This window comes from Letharia columbiana, assembly GCF_014066305.1.
Source record: "Letharia columbiana isolate WasteWater2 chromosome Unknown Sc0000010_s0, whole genome shotgun sequence".
Classification (NCBI taxonomy): domain Eukaryota; kingdom Fungi; phylum Ascomycota; class Lecanoromycetes; order Lecanorales; family Parmeliaceae; genus Letharia; species Letharia columbiana.
In genome coordinates this window covers 125,996-146,327 of record NW_023501047.1, presented here as the reverse complement: position 1 = coordinate 146,327, position 20,332 = coordinate 125,996, and the positions used below count along the sequence as shown (strand labels likewise).

The 20,332-nt window shown below is 49.7% G+C and overlaps 6 protein-coding genes across 6 annotated transcripts; 3 read left to right on the top strand and 3 right to left on the bottom strand.

Annotated features, from left to right (window-relative positions):
• Nucleotides 1–387: 387 nt before the first annotated feature.
• On the bottom strand, nt 388–1,224 carry HO173_003901 (uncharacterized protein; the record flags this gene model as incomplete). Its single annotated transcript, XM_037305825.1, has 3 exons — nt 388–475; nt 556–1,030; nt 1,092–1,224. The coding sequence occupies 3 exons, from the start codon at nt 1,222–1,224 to the stop codon at nt 388–390; spliced, it is 696 nt and encodes a 231-aa protein (XP_037167018.1).
• Nucleotides 1,225–1,624: 400 nt separating this feature from the next.
• On the bottom strand, nt 1,625–3,723 carry HO173_003900 (uncharacterized protein; the record flags this gene model as incomplete). Its single annotated transcript, XM_037305824.1, has 2 exons — nt 1,625–2,899; nt 2,947–3,723. 2 exons carry the CDS (start codon nt 3,721–3,723, stop codon nt 1,625–1,627), a joined length of 2,052 nt encoding a protein of 683 aa, XP_037167017.1.
• Nucleotides 3,724–10,247: 6,524 nt separating this feature from the next.
• On the top strand, nt 10,248–12,098 carry HO173_003899 (uncharacterized protein; the record flags this gene model as incomplete). The annotated part of the gene is made up of 6 exons (XM_037305823.1): nt 10,248–10,951; nt 11,009–11,083; nt 11,136–11,263; nt 11,316–11,433; nt 11,487–11,765; nt 11,819–12,098. The coding sequence occupies 6 exons, from the start codon at nt 10,248–10,250 to the stop codon at nt 12,096–12,098; spliced, it is 1,584 nt and encodes a 527-aa protein (XP_037167016.1).
• Nucleotides 12,099–14,054: 1,956 nt separating this feature from the next.
• HO173_003898 (uncharacterized protein) lies at nt 14,055–14,863 on the top strand (the record flags this gene model as incomplete). Its single annotated transcript, XM_037305822.1, has 2 exons — nt 14,055–14,079; nt 14,382–14,863. The coding sequence occupies 2 exons, from the start codon at nt 14,055–14,057 to the stop codon at nt 14,861–14,863; spliced, it is 507 nt and encodes a 168-aa protein (XP_037167015.1).
• A 706-nt stretch (nt 14,864–15,569) lies between these two features.
• Nucleotides 15,570–17,136, top strand: HO173_003897 (uncharacterized protein; the record flags this gene model as incomplete). Its single annotated transcript, XM_037305821.1, has 3 exons — nt 15,570–15,903; nt 15,953–16,746; nt 16,798–17,136. The coding sequence occupies 3 exons, from the start codon at nt 15,570–15,572 to the stop codon at nt 17,134–17,136; spliced, it is 1,467 nt and encodes a 488-aa protein (XP_037167014.1).
• A 616-nt stretch (nt 17,137–17,752) lies between these two features.
• HO173_003896 (uncharacterized protein) lies at nt 17,753–18,399 on the bottom strand (the record flags this gene model as incomplete). The annotated part of the gene is made up of 3 exons (XM_037305820.1): nt 17,753–17,826; nt 17,885–18,239; nt 18,289–18,399. The coding sequence occupies 3 exons, from the start codon at nt 18,397–18,399 to the stop codon at nt 17,753–17,755; spliced, it is 540 nt and encodes a 179-aa protein (XP_037167013.1).
• Between the last annotated feature and the right edge of the window lie 1,933 nt (nt 18,400–20,332).

Sequence of the window (20,332 nt, the reverse complement as noted above, 5' to 3'; positions counted from 1 at the left end):
AACTTGTGGTGGCTGTAGCGGTGAAGAACCGTCAAGTATGGTTATAACCGCGCTGTTGTGTGCAATGGTAGATGTTTTCGGAGGTGAACAGCCCGTAAAGATGTTTGTCTGTTTGTGGCAGTGGGACTGTAAGAGGTTCTCTGAAATTGGTTCTTGGTGGTAAGGAGAGGTTCTGAAAAAAAGAGAGCTCAGGAAATCTGAGGGTACGTATATATATAGATACGGGAGTCTTCGGCTTGAAATTTTGCTCACAGAATGAGAGAGAAATCTTGGCGGAAAGGAGAACTCGATTGGAGAAGATTTGGCGACATTCGAGTGAATTGGTGGCGACTACGACCAATCCCCCACTCTCGTAGATACTAAGTAGGGTGCAAACGCTTCACCGACTTACTCGAACCGCTTCTCGGCTGTCTTCCAGTTGATGACGTCCCAGATAGCGCCGAAGTACTCGGCTTTGCGATTCTGGTATTGCAGACTGTACGACCAATTAGCAGTCTTTCCTTATGAAACCCCCCACTGCACCAGCGGCTAAGAATGAGGAGAAATAACACATACTAATACGCATGCTCCCACGCATCAATGCCCAGAACCGGCTTGAACTGCCCAACCACTGGGTCTTGGTTTGCATACGTCCTCACCTGCAGCGCTCCCGTCTCAGTATCCTTGACCAACCAAGCCCACCCACTGCCCTGAATGCCTGCCAATTTCGTATTCATAATCTTCTTCAAGTTGTCCAAACTCCCATACGCCTGATCAATCGCATTTCCCAATTTACCACTTGGTGGCTCACCACCGCCGGAGGACTTAGGGGCCAGGTTCTCCCAGAAGAGCGAGTGGTTGATGTGCCCGCCACCGTGGAAGTTGATGAGGGGTTGCAGAGCGATTTGTGCTGCAGGGTCGGAGGAAGAGGTGGCGGAGGCGAGTTGCTCGGTGAAATTGTTATAGGAGTTTACGTAGGTTTGGTGGTGTTTACTATGATGAAGCTCCATGATTTGGCCGGAGATGGAGGGCTCGAGAGCGCCATAGTCATCTATCGTGAGGTTAGGTGCCGGATAGAAAGCTTGAAGGGTGGTTGAAAAGAAGTGGCGCACATGGTAGATCTGGGAGGGTGGCTTTGCCGCGGGAAAAGGAGGGTATGGTTGCTGGGCGGGCAATCTTGGAGATGGTGGTGAAGTTGCGGAGGCCGCTCCGGACGGTGGATTGGCGGAGGAGGGTGGTAGACATGTTAAGTTGATGATGTGTGTACTGTTGAGGCTACGGCGTAGGTATTTGCAGATCAATTGAACTCTAGTAAACGTTGTAAATGTTGGCAGAAAAAGAAAGTGTGTGTTGGGGACATCAGGGAGCTCTGAGAGCTTGGAGTTCGACGTCATCCACGGATTGTTAGCCGCATATTCCGCCATATTGGCGACGACGAGGCATCATTTGACATTCACAATACTCTACTTGCTAAGAAGAGCAAGAGCAATAGAAGTGGTAGGAGTAGTTTGTGAAATGACAAGCTTTGTATAAGCATATTTGGGTATCATCCATGCCGATGCACTCACGCCTGTAATGCATGCTTCAATTAGAAGCCTGTGTACCGAGTACGCCAATCGCTAAATGCTCCCCAAAATGTCCATGCTCACTTCTTCCCCTTCCCACCACCCTTCTTCTTTCCTTTGCCCTTCACCTCCTCCCCAACCCCCGGCAAACTGACGGTGCCCTCCCTAACATCTTCCTCGTCGACACCGACAGTCTTCAGCTTCTCCATCCCGCTGATGAAGAAGCCCAGGTCCCTGTTCTGCTCTTCGAGCTCCGCTGTCTCTCTCTTTACTGCCTCCAGCTGATTACCTAGGTGGGTGATGCGTGTCATGAGAGATTCATTCATAGCTTTTTCATCCCGCCACTCCTTCTCCAGCTTGCGAGCCATGGCTTCAAATTTCTCTGCCTTCCTCGTTGCTCGATCACGGTCCTTCTCAAGTGCTGGTATCGTCTCGTCAGCAAGGGTGTCGTGTGATGCTTGTAATGTAGCGAGTTGTACTGCGTTCTTGACAGATGCTTCTGTAGCTCTCTCGGCGGACTGGGCGGCTTGGGATGCCTTGTCGGCTGCACGCTCGAGAATTTCCTCAAAGTACAAGCGTTGGCTGTCAAGCTGGCTTGTTAGTAGATGTGTATACTCTAAACCAATGCTGTCCATTTTCTCTCGAGGTACGTAGTCGTCGAAATCATCGTCGTGCGGCTGTGGTGTCTGTGTGGAAGACGGTGTGAGCTCCACGAATTTCCCATCTGTTTTATTCTGGACGATACGATGAACGTAGCCATCGGTGGCATAATCCCACACCCGTTGGGTCGTCATGTCCATGGCAAAACAATGCTGTGATTGCTCATAATGGCTGAAGGCGTGAGCAGCATCGTATCTCCCGCAGCCTACATTGCCGCAGATGAGGCAGATCCACAGGTTAGCATCCGAGCGGCAGATACTGCATTCGTTGAGGCTGACATCTTCTCCCGAGCTCGTGCTGTTGTATATCCTTTTTCCGAGACCGAGATCGTCTTGGGTGTAGCGGCATACGGGACAGCCTGATCCACGCCACTTTTGAAGACAAGAGCAGTGGAAGACATGTTGACAGAGAATTGTGAGGAGACCTGTGGATTCGTCCATGCGTTCGAGGCAGACAGGGCAGGTGGGTAATTCGACCAAAGACGGAGTGGGTGGGGCGTGGGGTTTGGAGGATCGTGAGGTTGATGAGATGGGAGCTGTTTGAAGGGTCGAAGATGTGGAGGTAGAAGGTAGTTGCTTCGTGACGGATGGTGTAAAAGGGTCATTGGTCATGTCTGGGAAGGAGGCTTCTTGACCTGGTGTCTCGTGTGTCCGGAATTCGATAGACTTGACGAAGACTACGTGGCAATTCTCGGGCTTCATACTATCAGCTCTAGCAAGCGATATCCACAAAAGAAGCCTACCTCCATGCCATCAAAAGCCTTGCCATTCCATTCTCTCCTCCACTCTCTAGCCTTCTTACCATTCCTGAACTTCATAAGTACCATGTACCTATTCCCCCTTTCCGTCCTAATCATTCGAAAATGGCTGACAACATCCCTCGTCTTTTCCCCAACGAAGCCTAAGAAGTCTGATGGCGTGAGGTATGAGGGTACAGCAAGTATGCAGAGCGTGGTGCAGTCCTCGTCTCGAAAGGCTGGCTGTTCATTGTTCTCTTTCCTGGATAGGCTTTTCCCCGGCTTTGAGTGCTTGGAGGTTGTAGGCTCATCGTAGAGACCAGGTGTTTCTTCAGAGTCTCGGTATAAGCGTACTACACCACATCCCAGCTCCTCTTGATCAGGATCACAAGGCTCGTATCTACCCTTTGTAGCTAGACCACCGGGACCGGCGCTGATACCGTTCGTGATCTTTGTGCTCGTATTTTCACTAGGTTCGTGCTTGTCTGGGTTTGCCAGAGATGCCATGGTGATATCTTGAATTGATATTCTGTCGTACCTCCAATCCCGAGATACTGGGTGTAAGGCTGTTGGCTCCTGCTTCTCACTGCCACTGCTATGATTACTTGTAACCATAGGCTGTCCTCCTTCAGCATCTGAACTTGATATGACCGCTTTCGCTGCAAAGTGTCCGTAATTACGCTGCTCTTGTTTCCAAGGGGCTGGCTGAACACGACTTGTCAATAGGGACGCCGGGGCGTCAAGGTCGAAGGCGATATGGAAGAAGAACGAAGGCATTGGCATTCTGCTTCTGTAGTATCATCTTCGAAACCTTTCTGCAAGTGCTTCCTTTATTCTAAGAGTGACGGGTATTCAAGGGATGATTATGGAAGGCGAGCATGTCACGTTGGCAAGTGCTTGCTAAACGACAAACAGACGCTTTTTGCGAGGCAAATTTCCAGGTCCATATGCTATGATAGATACGGTGTACTACAGCTTACATTCACGATCACACCATAGAGACAGAGAAAAGGTTTGTAGCCCCAGAAGTATTTGATACTGATCTGAGCTACATAATGCTACTGCCACGAGAGCAATCACCATCGACATGACCTTCATAAGATGAACCCGTAGGAACTCCCGCTAATGAACATCATGACAACTCAAAAGCAAACCCAGTCCTCGAAAATAGCAAGCTCACACCTATTGTCCACCGCGAAGTCTCAGAACCAAGTGCAGGGTGCTCTCCTTCTGGATGTTGTAGTCTGACAAAGTACGCCCATCCTCCAATTGCTTACCAGCAAAGATCAAGCGTTGCTGGTCCGGTGGAATACCCTCCTTGTCTTGGATCTTCGCTTTGACATTGTCAATGGTGTCTGATGACTCAACTTCCAATGTGATGGTCTTCCCAGTCAGAGTCTTGACGAAGATCTGCATCCCACCTCGTAACCGCAGGACCAAGTGTAGTGTAGACTCTTTCTGGATGTTGTAGTCTGATAGGGTACGGCCATCCTCGAGCTGCTTGCCGGCAAAGATCAATCGCTGCTGGTCCGGTGGGATACCCTCTTTATCCTGAATCTTGGCTTTAACGTTGTCGATCGTGTCTGAGGATTCGACTTCGAGTGTGATAGTCTTGCCGGTGAGAGTCTTGACGAAGATTTGCATACCACCACGGAGACGGAGGACGAGATGGAGAGTAGATTCTTTTTGGATGTTGTAGTCAGATAGAGTGCGACCATCTTCGAGCTGCTTGCCGGCGAAGATTAGACGCTGCTGGTCCGGTGGGATACCCTCCTTGTCCTGGATCTTGGCCTTTACATTGTCGATGGTGTCCGAGGACTCGACCTCCAAAGTGATGGTTTTACCGGTGAGAGTCTTGACGACTGTAAATGTGTTAGCGTTGGAATGGATCAAGTAGAGCAGGGATGACCCACAAATTTGCATGCCTCCACGCAGACGCAGAACCAAGTGGAGGGTTGACTCCTTCTGAATGTTGTAGTCGGAAAGAGTCCGGCCGTCCTCCAATTGCTTTCCAGCGAAGATGAGACGCTGTTGGTCCGGAGGAATGCCTTCCTTGTCTTGAATCTTTGCCTTTACGTTATCGATAGTATCGCTAGACTCGACCTCGAGGGTGATGGTCTTGCCGGTGACTGAAAGCTGTGTTAGTAGATAAAAGTAAATCGATGAGGCAGCAGCTTCAATGTGGGGTCAACTTACGAGTCTTGACGAAGATTTGCATGTTGATAGATGCTGAAGTATGTAGTTGAAGTCTGGTTGATGGTAGATGAGTTTTGGAGTGAGTGTGAGCGGTGATTGTACGTGAATCCGATGGATGTTGTGAAGAAAGGTAGATGTAAGTAGTAAGAAAGGAAGTATGGCGGAAGAAGCGGATTTGTAGTTGAGGCGGATGACACAGCCTTGGCGCTAGCGGAAGTGTCAAAGCTCGAGGCGGCTGGAAGTGGCGAGAATCTTCCATGCAATTGTTTAATTCCACACTTCACTTGACCATTGTCCTCGGAATCCACCTTGAATCTATGTCGATAACAATCCTGATTGATCGATAATACTGTTGATTTGGCTGCCTTGGTTTGCGATTGGTCAGATGCTCGCTTTCGGACGTCTTGCCAGCTACGACACTCACTGTTTCTCTCACTCTACGGCTAGGTAGACAGGTGCTTTCAGGAACGATAGATTTGCCTAGAAGTACACTGGCGCTCCTTGTTCTGCAAGAAGTCTCCAGTATGTGTTTGGCTAGGACTGGGCCCCCGCGGCCTAAAGCCACGGGGCTCTGGGAAGAAAGCTGCTACTCAAAAAGGAAACAGGGCGTAAATGCGGATAGCTTCCATATTTACCATGACTCCATGATCATAAAGCGTCTAGATCGCTGTAGATGTCGTGAGATGGTGGTACATCCGTTCTGCATATATTGCAACATCATCATCACTGACAGAAATATTCCATCTGCATGCAAAATCGTAAAGGAAAACTCCTTGTCATTGCATTTCCGTCGTGACACCGTAGTATATCATCGTAATAAGGTGATGCCTAGCAGGCAGAAGCACGAATGACAAGTTTCGAAGTGAATTTACCACACAAAGAGTCAAAGTCATCGCGGTCAAAAGTCGTATCACATCGAGATCGTAAATAACTGTCTAGAATGATTGTCAGCAATTCCACAATGCTAGCACTGAGCTAGAAGTACACACCATGACGCGTTACATGCTGGCGGACTTCCGTCAAGGCTTCGCATACAGCTTGGTTCGAGTTCAATAGATGGTGATGCTTTCGAGTTTCCCATTCTTGGAATGCCGGCAACTTCTGGGATATAGCGGAGAAGAGGCCAACAATGACCCCAACGGGTGTGGATTCCATGTCGTGGCAGAACTTGCTGACAACTTCCTTGTCCTGTTTGGGGTCAGCGGTGTTGAAAAGAGTAGTGAAGAATGGGATGAGCTTACAGGAATCCGGTAATGGCAATCGAATTGCATCTCTTCCCACACGGAGAGCAAGATCGCAGCCACCATGAAGATAGTGGGCCAGTGTCTGAGCCTTTCCTTTGTGTACACACTCGAGTACAGATGGGATAATTCTTCCAGAACTTCCTTTTGTAATTCTCGCCACATCGTCGCCATGGCATCCTTGATCTGGAAGTTGATCATGACTGGAGCAACGGTCTTGCCATAGAACTTGGAAGTGCCATCGGTGATTTTGCCAAGAAAGCCTTCTTCCTCTGGTATGCCCTCGACCATGGTCACATGCTGAGTGAGGTTGTAGGCAATCAGCAACTTCAAGCACTTCCGGATGACTGGAGTCCTCTCACGATACCAGTACCGATAGGCTGTCTTGAGCATCTGGGTAAGGAATGGAGTGCCGTCGAAATACTCATCCACGAACTCCACAAAGCCGCCGTCGATGTGATTGTCGAGGTACTCTGACAAGATGGCCGCAGGAATCCCTTCTACACCGGCAGAAAGCTTCGCAGTGTTCACGGAGTGCTCGGAAGGAAAATCTGATACTGTCTCCACCCAGTCCAAACCAAAGCAACTTTCATCACGGACGAAAACTTCACGAGCACGGACTGGCAGCATGTGGCCGTAGCCATGGGTGATGAACAGAGTCCGCTCCTGCTCCGCAAAGCCTTTGATGTTGCAGATGGAGAATCCGAGACTGACATGACGCTCGTAGTCCGCCCTCCAATCCTTCATGAAGTAGGCCACCTCTTTTATATCGATTCGAGTGCAAGGAACTTGCCATAAGCGGGCGTGCGAGGGTTGGCATCCTTCGCAAGGCTCTCCAGTGTCACACTTGAGCATCGTCAGTCGCTGCGAATCTTCACGAGCTTGAGTGCACTTACTGTCTTCTTGAGGAACTTGCAGCGGATACAAGCTCCCAGCTTCCTGATCTCGCATGCCTGTTTCCTTTGCTCCGGTCGCAATGGACCTTTCCTCCGTCCTACACGCTTCTCTGTATCAACTTTAGGAGCCTGCGGCTGCCTACGTATTGTTGGCTTTGTCGCTTTGCTATTCGAGTTCTTTTTGACTGCTTGACGCCTTCCCGGAGGAGAGACCCTTCCAGTCGAGGTTGGAGACCGCTGCGGAGACGAGGAGGTCTTAATTCTGATGGGCTTGACGATTGACGACGTGACGATGGTCGATCGAGTGTGCTGTTCTTGCTCTTGCTTGATGGGTGGCGATCCCACCAGAAAGTCCGTATGATCATGGTGAAACTCTATATCACTCAGACTCGCCGAGCGGTCGCTGGACGGTGAACCGATTGCATGTTGCGGTAAATTGACATAGCTACCCCACGATTGACGGGATTGCCGTTCCACGTCTGAGTAGGACGAGTCGGAGAATGTCCGCCCATGGAGTGTCTGTTCAGGGTTGAAGATGTTCCCAGTGTGCAAGTCTTGGTATGATCCGTCCAGAGTTTGATGGTGGTATTCTACCGAGTTCCAACCGTTATCGCTACTCGAAAGAGATCGAACCTCCAGAGACGCATCTGTGGGAGAGTTTGGTAGATTTTGATAGGGCAAGTTCATGTCTGGTAGGCCGTTCGACATGGGATAATTCATCAGATCGTTGGAGATATCTTGCCAATTAAACGGTATGCTGCCGTCCATCTGGCCTGCGATGGGAAGATAGGTACTCGAGTCATACTGCAGTTGAGGGACGTAATCCGTCGGTGATGTCTGGTAGGGCATTGCGTATGCCGCGTCGGCGCCAAACGGCTGAGGATAGGTGTCCAAAGGATAGGCAAATTGTGGGGTTTGAGACTGCTGGGGGAGCCGCCAGTCTGGTATATAGCTTTGAGATGGACTTATCGGCTGCTCGTACGTTTGCGTTAGACTTTGGAGTGGAGTCGTTGACCGCTTCATGATATTCGAGGGGTTGGTGTTGGCGCTTTGGTGATGCGGTGCGGACCGTGAGGCATTTGGGTCGGGCGGGATGGTGATGGGCCAGCTTACTCGCGGTGTATAAGGGTATCGCAGGCCTCTTTGGTCGAAGTCGAAGCCAGCAAGGCCATCAGCAGACAGGTCGATGTCGACCATGGTGGGCAATCTTAGGGTCCACGGTTGGGGAATTATTGAATATTGATTACTGTCATCTAATGAATAGGATTGTTTTGTCGAGGGAATAATCTCTGGAGCATCTGGAGAAGAAGGGCATCATGGGGCTGGTGTCTGAGCTAGGAGAAGAGGAGAAGGGCCCGGGGGTGGAGGGTTTGGGCGAGAGGAGTTGGTTTCTGTTTCGTTCCAATTTTTCCCTTCTTCTCCTCATTCAACAAATTGTCAAGTCATCCTTCATCATTTCACCATTTCACCATTAATATTTTATTACCATGTTTCTCGCAGAAGGGAAAACAGGAAGAGCGGTGAAGCAATGCAGCAAAAAAGATAGGGCGGGTTGCGCCAAGAAAAGGTGGGGTAGCCGGTACTCGTATTGGCTGGAAGGTGCAAGGATCATCCCATGATCCTCCGCAATCGGCATTACGCTGTGCCGAGGACAATAAGTTAAAGTAGGGTACTTATGCAGCTGGCTCGAAGGGAGACCACTCCGCTCCTCTACTTCGCGCTTTCGCCTACCCTATACGGAGTAGAGGATAAGCAGTGATTCCAATCTCTTCCATACAATCTCTTTTCTTTTTGATTGGATGACACGAGCAACACTTGTGCTGGTGCGCTTTTGCACCATAGATAAACAACATGGCGACGGCAAGGGATTGAGCACGAACAGCACGTTCATGGACCCTAGTACCATCCGCATCTGTAGGAGACACGAGTACGGCAATTGGGAACATTCCTTGCGTCTCGAGCCGCTGAAACATCGGATGCGAAAGTATAGACGAACTTTAACCCAAGGGCTTGACGCACTACACCAGGGCTCAAAGGATTATAGACTGCACTGCAAGTGCTGACAGGGCTGGAAGGTAGCGTCCATAATACCCCATGTCGTTGGTGTGGATGGAAGCAGCCAAGAACGATAAATCCCCCCCATAAGTCATTGGCATGGCTGAAAGGTGGCCCCCATCATAAATCATGGCCTTGGTGTGGAGCCAAGATCAAGAACGAACCGGAGACCTTATCATATTTGTTGGCATGGTCGATAATAATAAAGAGACACTGCTTGTGTGAAGAGGGACATGTTGGCTCGTGACCAAACCAAACCCTACACAACAGTCTGAGAGTGAAAGAGTGATAGAGTTGGTCTTCAAGGCATTGGGCACAGTGCTGATCATAGACATAAAGAAGTGTTTTGGATATGCAATGATAATTTTCGTAAAATCAGCCCATGGTAGCTTATCCCTTGCTGTGGTAACTTGATAAGTCGTCTTTATAGAAGAGTATAACGGTGTCACTCAGACACCTTCGCCACGAGCTGCATACTGGGGACAACCCATGGTGTGCCAAATCTCAGTACCCGACCGAGATCCCAGCCATATTCTGCTTTGTCACCGAGCTGCATGTTGTTAGAGGAACAGGCTGCTTACACCGCTACCTTCGCCATGTGTTTTGACAGCGTTATCCATTCCCAAGCAAAATACAATTCTTTGTGGCAAGAATAATCGCGAGGCGGAGGTTTTAGGCTTGTTCTCGCAGGGCTGAAATCTCAGGGTTCGGACTGGCACTACTGGTCACCTTGCGTGTAACACAATTTTAAGCAGATTCACAAATTTTGTCTTTTTGAAGACTTGATCAGTGGCAAAGGACGCCGCTCTTTTCGTCCCTCTTTGGCTATCATGAGAATCGATCTTTGCGAGGTTAGTCCAAAGCTTCCGGAGAACGATACCTTGGAAACAGTGGCTCGGCTCCATTAGCCTTACAAGGAATGAGAGTCAAGTCGAAACGGTCCAAAGTGATCTTTCAAGATTTTAGAGCCTTGTCCACCCAGCACCACCCGAGGAGTAAGGATGAGAAGGACTTTGAAAGCGGCAAGCCCAGGAAAATGACATCCGTTGCAAATGCCATACCCAAAGCTCTGGAGGAACAGGTGGAGTTGATACCGCGCGATAGACTCGAGCAACTAAGCCTTCAGGAAAATAGGATAGCTAGCAACAGCATAGACGATTTCCCAATACCAGAATTGTTCACATCCTTACCCCCTATTAAGGACCCATTAGTCACAGACACATCTCTTTCACAAGACGACACAGCCAGACACTGTCTACCACTTCATGCTGGCACCAGCCGAAGCTTTTTCGATCTCAACACACAAGGCATTCCTAGACTGAACCAAGAAGACCATGTTGAGTTCCTCAATGATACCATTCAGAAAGCAAAGTACATACCCTACGATGCTCTCCGGCCATGGGTTGTTTACTGGTCTTTAATTGGCCTCAGTGTACTTGGTGAAGATTTGGAGAAATGGCGAGTCAGGGTCTTGGAAACCTTTTCACCCATGCAGAATCCAAGTGGAGGTTTCGGTGGAGGCCATGGCCAGACATCGCATGCTGCCGCTTCTTATGCTGTCGTCTTGAGTCTTGCCATGGTCGGTGGTAGCGAGAGCTTGGACATGATTGATAGGCGGGCTTTGTGAGTGTTCCTTGAGTCTTGAATGTTCATGTAATGACACGATGTCTCCGCATGTAGATGGAGATGGCTTGGCGAGCTAAAGCAAAGCGACGGTGGTTTTAGAATGAGTGTTGGTGGAGAGGAAGATGTACGGTATGGTCTCTCTGAGGTACCCTTTCTCAATGGTCAATGCTTATGAATATAGTGGCGCATATTGTACAATGACCATCATTTCCTTACTTGCATTACCTCTCGAACTTCCACCGAATGCTCCTGCGAGAGCAAGTGGATTCACCTCATTTTTGGATGGACTACCGGAATACCTATCTCGTTGTACGATTTCTTGCTTAAGTCCTATGCGCTGTGAACTAATTCGTGAAACAAGGCCAGACATTCGAAGGTGGTGTATCTGGTGCTCCACAGACCGAAGCTCATGGCGCATATGCATTCTGTGTACTTGCATGCTTGTGCATTCTCGGACCCCCACACGAAAAGATTCCGAAGTACGCTGTTACTTGCTGCTACCTAAAAAAAACGGTTCGCTGATTAATCAAAGGCATCTGAATCTACCATTACTAATATCTTGGCTCTCTGCGCGACAATATGCACCAGAAGGCGGTTTCTCTGGTCGGACAAATAAACTTGTGGATGGATGCTATAGCCACTGGGTTGGCGGCTGCTGGCCCCTGGTCGAAGCAGCTCTGAATGGACCTCAGACATCGACTTCGATTAGGAAGGCGAAGATCTCGAGTCTGTACAGCAAAGAAGGGTTGACCCGATACATGTTGTCCTGCTGCCAGGAAGACAGTGGGGGCTTGAGAGACAAACCTAGCGCGTAAGTGACGCTAATGAGATGCGACGCTGTGCGAATCTGACTCCACTTCCCAGATACCCCGACGCATACCATTCGTGCTATGTATTGGCAGGCCTAAGCTCGACACAGTATTACAACTACTTCACTGGGGATTCTGATGAGGCGAAGACCGTTGACTCACTGGACTCGGCTCTGCGGTGGAGTTCGTTAGCGATATCTCCCGGACATGAGAGCGGTACTGGGAGGCCTGTTGATGCAGAGAATCAGGTGGAACCTTTGCATCCAATTTTCGTGATTCCGTGGGCCGCTGTAGACCGATGTTTCCAACATTTTAGCCAGAAGACGGGATTTTGAGGAGTTGATATGTGAGGGCCGAGTACCTTTGAATATGTACATAGAACCTTGGTACCCAGTGCCATCGGCTTAGATGTATTCATGTATCCCTGTGTCCCTATGCTTGTCCATCATTGGGAGAGTGGCTGTCCAACGAGCATGCAAGCGCCAAGACTTAACCTATTTTGTACTAGCCGCAAGCATTTGGAAGAATTGACTTTTCTGACCCTGCTTTACTTTGACTTCACCTCCGTTGATGCTGAGTTTTTCTTGCAGATTCAATCTACAGTTGGTATGCTTGGGTTACATGCACGATCATCTCGATTTCTTATCATGCTCGATGATGATTCAACAGAGTCTCTTTCCTGCTAGCCTTGAGGCTTGAAGAATGACAAAGCCTGGTCAGATCAGCTTGCCGCCGATGGGAGAAACGGCTCGATGCAGGCCCACTTAGCTGCATGAATTGGTATACACGGGCGCGCCCTTCTCCCCTCACTAATGACACGGATAATATTGAAGCGCCGTCGGGCTTTAGATCGGAAGATTTGCTTGGAGGACCCTACCTAGCTTGCACGATTATTCTTGAGGCTTCCAGGGTAGCACCGGATTTCAAACCGCAGAAGCATGACAAGCGGCACGACTCTTTACCTTTGATTGGAACGGAACTTCGTCCAACATCATCGATTACCACAGATGACGATACTCGGAAGGATGATGAAGACGTTGCATGGAGCGGTAGGCTACGAATTACACTTCCAGTTCGTCCGAGTCGAGTAGCCGTTCCCGGACTCCAACGCATACCTCCCTGCACCTTCAAACGCATTGCCAACTCATCAAGCATGCATAGATCAGTGAGCATGGCAGCACGCTCGACTTAATTATTGAGTTGCCAAGTCTGACTGGAGGCACTGCGTGATTAACACCTGCAATGTCTTCGGAACGTTTGGACGAACAAGCCAGTGATACGAGGGCAAGGAAGCCGTTGAGCTGGGATGTCCCAAACGTATTAAGCTCGAGTGCTAATTAAGCGCAACGAGCGCCGCCGAGGTTTAGGCCTGAGGCTTGGATCTCCCTTCAGAATGTTGCTACTCCTCATTGCCTGGCCCTGGATTGCTTTTACGGTCTTCAGGGATTGGTTTATCGCTGGTCTGTGCTCGTTGAGAGGATCTTCGCGCGAATGACAACGCAAAAATGCCTGACCCAGATTTCTCTCGCATTAGCCAAAGAGGTCAAAACACCGAACTGCAGGAGTCAGTATTTCAGAAGTATCTAAGCACCTAATCTTGCGGGGTTGGTACTTATCTCCCTGTGGATCTGCCTATGAGAATGCTCTACCCTCGAACCAGGCGTCATGTTCGCCACTGATGCGCATCCTTAGTGTGGAGACGGGGCATAAAATATCTGCGGCACCTGCACGTCAGTCATCGCCGCTCCTTGCTTGGATCATTCCAGAGAATCATTTCATAGGTCAATGGCTCCTCATGTCGGGCCCTAGAAACTCTCACTGGTAAAACGTGCGCCAGCGCATCGTCGCGTGAATTAGCACGAGCCGCAGAAGTGTGAGAATGCTGCTAGAAGTCCCCTACCTGTGCTGGCCGAGTATCTTTCTTCTCCACTTCGTTATTGACTCTTCTGTGGACCGATCTGGCAGTGATATATAGCTGCCACTCGGGGCTGCATTTCATAGATCCAGGTTTCCTCCATGCACCAAATATTCTCCGACCTGCATTTCTCGTTACTAAACTGGCATCGCACGGGGAGACTGCGAGCAAGCGTTTCAAACATAACAGAGTAACAGTTTCAGACCTGATCAACGCCTCCTCTGCTACGGATTCATACAGAAAGGGTGACATTGGGCATCAACGCTCTTGGAAGCCAACTGGAGCTTTCGAAAGGAAAAAAGTCAATTGCTAGTCGTTCCCGAGCTTTCGTTTCCGGCACACCTCCCAGCCTTGGATCCACACCACCATCGCGGCTATGTACTACCAGGAGTACCTATCCAGTCAGTCACCTCATTTATTTTTGCGATTCGTGATTTTGCGGTCACTACCCAACGCCCAAGGCCCATGAGACCCGATTGCCGCTGCACTTGTGAAATACTATACCTGCCTATTTGTCAACAAATCACGGCGCTTGGGTGCTGCCTCCATTGGACCATCTTCAATGTCATCTTCGTCTATTTGAATGGGCTTGTTGCAATGATCTGTTCGCATTTTCTTGTATCCACTTTACTCTGGGTCGTAGAGGATTACACCAAAAGTTAGCTAAGTCTCATTGTTTCATTACTGATACTGTCCGAACCAGATCTATGCCAGCGACGTCAATGGCCGGAGCCCATCTACAGACTGTTCCGGGCAGAACCTGGTTTTGTTTGCGTAGCACGCGTTAACAATCGCGAGTATCAAAGTGATAAGATACATGAGAACGAACGCCTAGCTCAAGAGAATGCTGCTATGCGTGCTTATCTCATATGTCAGAACTTTTCCAAGAGCGACGGCATGTATCCAAGTGGCCACAAAGGACGGAGGGGAGGAGATGTGGTTCAAGGTTTGCCAGTCGCCATTGGAACGGAGAGGATGAGTGTCTACACGGATGATTCAAGGAGTAGCGGAAGCCGGAGCGGTGGCAGTAGCCCTACAACTGCTGAGAGTGGCCACTCTTATGGCAGCTCTTACGGAAGCCAGAATTACGGGGGTTGCCGTAGGCTCAGTGCTGGAAGCGGTGTCGGAAGTGGTGGTGGTGGTTATGCTAGCAGGACCTCGAGACATCGGAGCGGGCGCCGTTGAGCTCCTTCATTGGCGCACCTATTCGAAACTCGGTATTGAAATCCACTCCTTTCCTTTTGGCGACTTCTTGAACTTCCCGGGATACCAATGACGGCTTTACGAGACGACTTGATGACCGACACGACCTAGACTTATTCATTGGGATAGGGGGTTGGCAGGATTAAGAGACAAAAATTATTCACAGCGAAAGCGTCGCATCTTCTTCATTCCTCTCGGAAGAGGCCATCATCACTTTGAGCATCTTGGAGCGTGCATCTGGGAGGATGGAAGGATGTTTGAACGTCGAGTTACTCCATTAACGACTTCTTGTATGCTGCATAGCGACGGTCGACGGGTTTGAGGGCCTCAAGCATTAGCCATGCGAAAACTCTAGAGATCTTAATCAAAGTCATTGAATGCACCTTTCGATCCTGTCAAGACACCAGTAAACGATGTTCTGAGTTGAAACAATGAGCAGAAATGCGTTGGCTATATCTCTGCTCATTGTTCAGGAGAACGTGGAAAAGGGGTCAGCCCTATGGTTTCGCGCTTGGTTTGCACTTGCTTCAAGCAAGTTCCATGCTTCAAACCAATTTTTCAAGATCGCTCGTTCGCGTCAAGCTTGATTTTACATATCCACCTCATCTTGTCCATTTATTTCTCCCCTACTGGCTATGTCTTGCAACTCAACATCAATTGCTTTCGGCGTTCCCCAGAGTACGGCAGAATGCACCAGCCACCGTCGCAGGCACTGTCCTCGCGGTTACTGTTGATACCAAAGAGCTATACCGTTCGCAGCAGGCGTCTACATCCTGCAGCTGTCAACCACTCCATAGCAGTAGACCATCTGACTTTACGGAGCTCCGCAAATCGAACTTTGACAAGGAGATATCTAGGAGTCATCACAGGAGTCTACCAGAAAAGGCAAATCAGAAGGGAGTCGACCATAGACAAAGCCATTGGCGCGGAGAAACAGAAGCAGAATAAGGCACCATGGCATCGAGAAGGCTCAGATATGCCTCCAGTCGCGCGTCAGCGCTCCGCTGGGGCCATGATCAAAGGTAGCCGAACCCCTTTGCGTGCGTCTATTTTGACTGATTTGAGGCTTAGGAAAGCTATTGACAACCCCGTCTCGCCTCCTCAAGCTCATCATACCTCTCACCACTCTTGACAAGAACTCTGACCGGAAAGACGTAGAGCCACTAGCACTTCTGGTCCATCCTCAACAGCCTTTGTCGTATCTGGAGCGCCTCATACAATCGGAGCTACCTTCAATCAAGAACGGAAAAGGAGAAGAAAAAGTCCCGGCGGTCCATTTCAGAGCGGAGGACTCTCAACAAGATGCAATTCAGCCTACAGAGAAAAAGGCAGATGAAAGTCCAGAGGACTTGTACGAGGACGCAGAAGGCGAGATGGAGGAGACCCAATTCGAAGGTCGGACTGAAAAGACTGGAAAGCTGGGCAAGAAGTCTACGACAAACGCTGCACAGCTAGGCGAGGGAGGAGTGGAAAGTTACAGTGGTCTAGGCCATGAAGGGCCTTCCGCCAAAGATGAACCAAGGAGATTTGTTCGTTGGTCGTCCTCAACAGAGGTCGGTGACTTCATACGTGATGCCGCTCGCGGGAAGGAATTCGCCGTGGAGATTGAAGGAGCTCCTGAGGAGATCAAGGTCGGAGTGCCTTCTTTCAATGATCGAACGCACTACTTGCGATTCAGGCTACGGAAAACTGCTAGCAAAATCATAGATCTGGCCGCAGTCAAGAAAGAATGTGATCTACAAGCACACAAAGGCGCCCAACGGGTGGCAATGGGAGGTGCAGCAGTCCTCGTCGGTTATTGGTACGTCGTCTATCAACTAACGTTTAATACATCCTGGGGCTGGGATACTATTGAACCTATGACGGTGAGCACATGGATCTGATCAATGGCACATATGATTCTAATCAGGAACAAGTACCTTGTCGGCCTATCCACCCTCATCTGCGGTTATCTTTGGTTCCTTTACCACAACCGAGAGGTATCCTACCGCTCAGCCCTCAACCTTACCATTAGCCGCCGGCAGACGAAGCTGTATCAGCAGAAAGGCTTCGATATCCAAAGGTGGGATACACTGATCGAAGAGGCGAATGGATACCGGAAAGAGATAAAGCAGATAGCAAGTGAGTACGACGTTGATTGGGATGAAACTCAAGATGAGAAGGATGAGAGGGTTACAGAGGCTATGAGGAAGGTTCGAAGCGACCAGAACTCGGACCGGAAAGAGAAGAACGTGAAAGAGGACGAGGATGACTAGACCCCTATATTCAGGCCGTTGCATGAGCAGTAATACCGACGAGACCTTCTTGAATCCATTGTACATACTTGCATAATGCGGAAGGAATCTCACCGAAGGAGCCACTGCCGCGAAAGGCTAACGGTAGCTGCTTTCCTCAATTTGTCCCTGCCACCCGACCGAGATATCCCTAGAATGATCCTCGCGTTAAAGCAGAAGAGGCTTGTACGCCTTCTGTACTTTACTTTGGGGTCATCTTCTTTGAAACGGCACAGCGGAACCACTCCTAGAGGTACCTTTCACAAGCTGTGGTGACACGAACGCGGGCAAGACAGTCCAGTGCCATCATGCAATATCGAATGGCATCGTTGATCGAGATGAGCGGCAATCTCATACATTCTATTATACAATTCCGCTCGAACAGTGGGACTTCTCCCGAGACTGCGAATATGCAGACTGCCTCCTAGGGTTGTACACTCTTTTACAAGCGCCAGGTGCGAGACGGATACAAATTGAAAGGCCGAGGACGCAGCAAGTCACCCATTGATGACAGCGACACTCGCTCGACCAGGAGACATTATCAAACGGGCGTGCCAGCCCTCCAATCATCCATCTAACACGATGCCTGACCTACTTGTCATCTGTACGTATTTCTAGCTGGATCGTAAACCGGAGTGTGCCCTCTGCCCTTCCCACTGCCGGCAACTGGGCCTGTCACATGTCAGCAAATACATAGTGTTTTTGAAGCGCTGTGACTCTCAAAGCTCACCTGGTGTTGGTGGTGGTGGTGGTGGTGGTGAACGTACCGCGATATCATCATTGTCATCGTCATCGTCATGGAAGTTTTGGGATCGTGCGGCCTTCTTGTTACGGCCATCGCGATAGCGACAGACGTGGTATAGAACCCATCGTGCAACCCAATTCGGCTGCCCTTGGGCTGCTCCTTGGTCGTATAGACTTCGCGTTTGGGAGCATGCGTTATTCACAATGGTGTTCACTGCGTTGATGAATGCCTCTTCGGAGAATTGATTCGCTGAAAAGGGCGGAAGCTCCCTTGCGTACTGCGCCTTGAGGGCGCCACGGTTACCCATAAGTTGGGCGTCGTACACTCGGATCGCTTCACTCTGTCGGTCGTCAGTTTCTCTCTGTCAAGATGAGTCTTTCCACACATACTTTCATGATCCAATACTGGGCTTGGTGGTTACGGTTGCGCCCGTCAAGCCCCAAAGCCATCAAAAATTGCCATTTTGGGCTGCTCCGGACGACAATCTGCTGTGCCGCCATGGTACCGGTATAGTGTCAGCTTGTCGATAGGGAGCTATGTTCCCAGAAACACTGATCAGACTGATGTTTCAGAGTGTCCAATGATAGGCGAAAAGAAGGAAGAAGAAAATGAGTGAGTACTAAATGGCCTCTTCGCAAGATCGACCGCCTTTATGTACTCGAGCCCGAGTACTCGAAATTCATGATCAGGGGCCCGGTCACATTACGGTTGTAGAGTGTTCAGTTCTGCATAAGGCAAAAAAGGCACAGTGCAACCCGCAAATGCAACAAATCTTTAAGAAACACGCCGACGCGACCCAAGTAACTTTTGATTTCCATAGGAATGGTCCCTCGGAAGCAGACTGCATGGAAAGAGGTTACGTGCATATCCCGTACGGGTAAGAAATAGGCCGGTGACAACCACAATTTCCTCACCGAGACGAGTCATCGAAGCGAACGAATGTAAGTTTGTGGTTTGCTGACGCAATAGAGCCGTGCAGTCTCGTTGAGGAAGTGATAGGAGCCTCTCCCTCACACCCGCCAGCGAGTCCTTTAGTGGAGATTTTCGGTATCACGGAAATCTTATCACATGTGGTTAATGAAGTTGATGCAGCGACCCATTCGGCACGTCGAGTGCATTGACCTTTACGTGCGGCCGTAAAAACACTTTCAAGCAACGGGAATTAATCGAGCGAATACATCGTTGTGCTACATACCCCGAATCCTCGATACACTCATCCATTGTTACTGCATGTAGTCGGAAAGGATGTGCGCTAAAGCAAGGTATTCACATTCTGATAATCCTCGAAGATGCAAAAACAATCCCAAACAATGCCGTCGGCTAGCTGCATGTACATGTTTGTTTTTTTACAAATTCAAATACTTGCCAGCTATCCCGCCGCGTTCACCGCTCTTCCTGGACTACATGTTCCCTGAGCCAGCACATCAGTGCTTGACCTGGGTCATGTACCACCTGGGTCGTGTGCCACCCTTCTGAAATCATATCAACTCACCCATCCATGAAGCACTGTACTCCGCTCAAGGTTGGTTTCCGTATGCGTGCTTCGACCCACACAACTCTCCGAGCCCATGGGCAGCTGTCATACTTGACTTAGATCATAGAAAGCTTCCGGTTGGCATCCAGTTCGCGTCTTGGCAAACAGCCTCACTATCCCCAAAAGCAGCTGCTATACTTGCTTTCTAGACTCTTCAACCTGGGCGGGGGAACCAATCGGTCAGCGACGGGAGTCTGCAGTTCCATCAGAAAAGCCTCGAGAAAACGGGCTAGGTCAAAGCGTTGAGCGAGGACTTAGAACCGACCACGTCCGAAGTGGTGATGCTTGGATTTGTTCGGCCGAAGGTGGACTTTGTGATCTGGGGCCTCGGACAGCTCGATTCTCTTGGAGCAGCAGCAAAAGTTTAAGGGGTTGATCGCTTTTTCCGCGTTCGCCCTGCATAATCTCAAGCCAAGGGCAGGAATGTCAAAACTTGGATGCATGGCACTTGCAGTATACGTCCCTGTTTCACTGGGCTTGTGTCATATTGACTGGAAGGAGCTCTGGCCATCACGCGAAATTTTTCTCCGCCCCGGGAATACAGACTCCTTGAGTGATAGCTGGCCTTAAGGCGCGATAAGACCCGAGTCTCCGGAGACTGACGGAGCATACTGCAAGAGTTCGGGATGTCTCATTATGAGTTACATTGCCTGATTTTGCCTCCTGGTACTGCGTTGTCCCAAGGTATCAAGAGGGACGAGCTCAGCCAACACAAGGGCTGGTATGGCTCTGGCCGGCAGTTGTGGGCTACCAATTCATGCAGGGAGCTATCACCTGCATTGATATTGGCGCACGGGATGATATGTATGATCAGTCCTTGGTTCAATGCTAATGCTGTTGGCAAAGGAATCGCAATGCAATGCCCAGAGTGAGTATTAAGATTACTGCATCAATCAAAG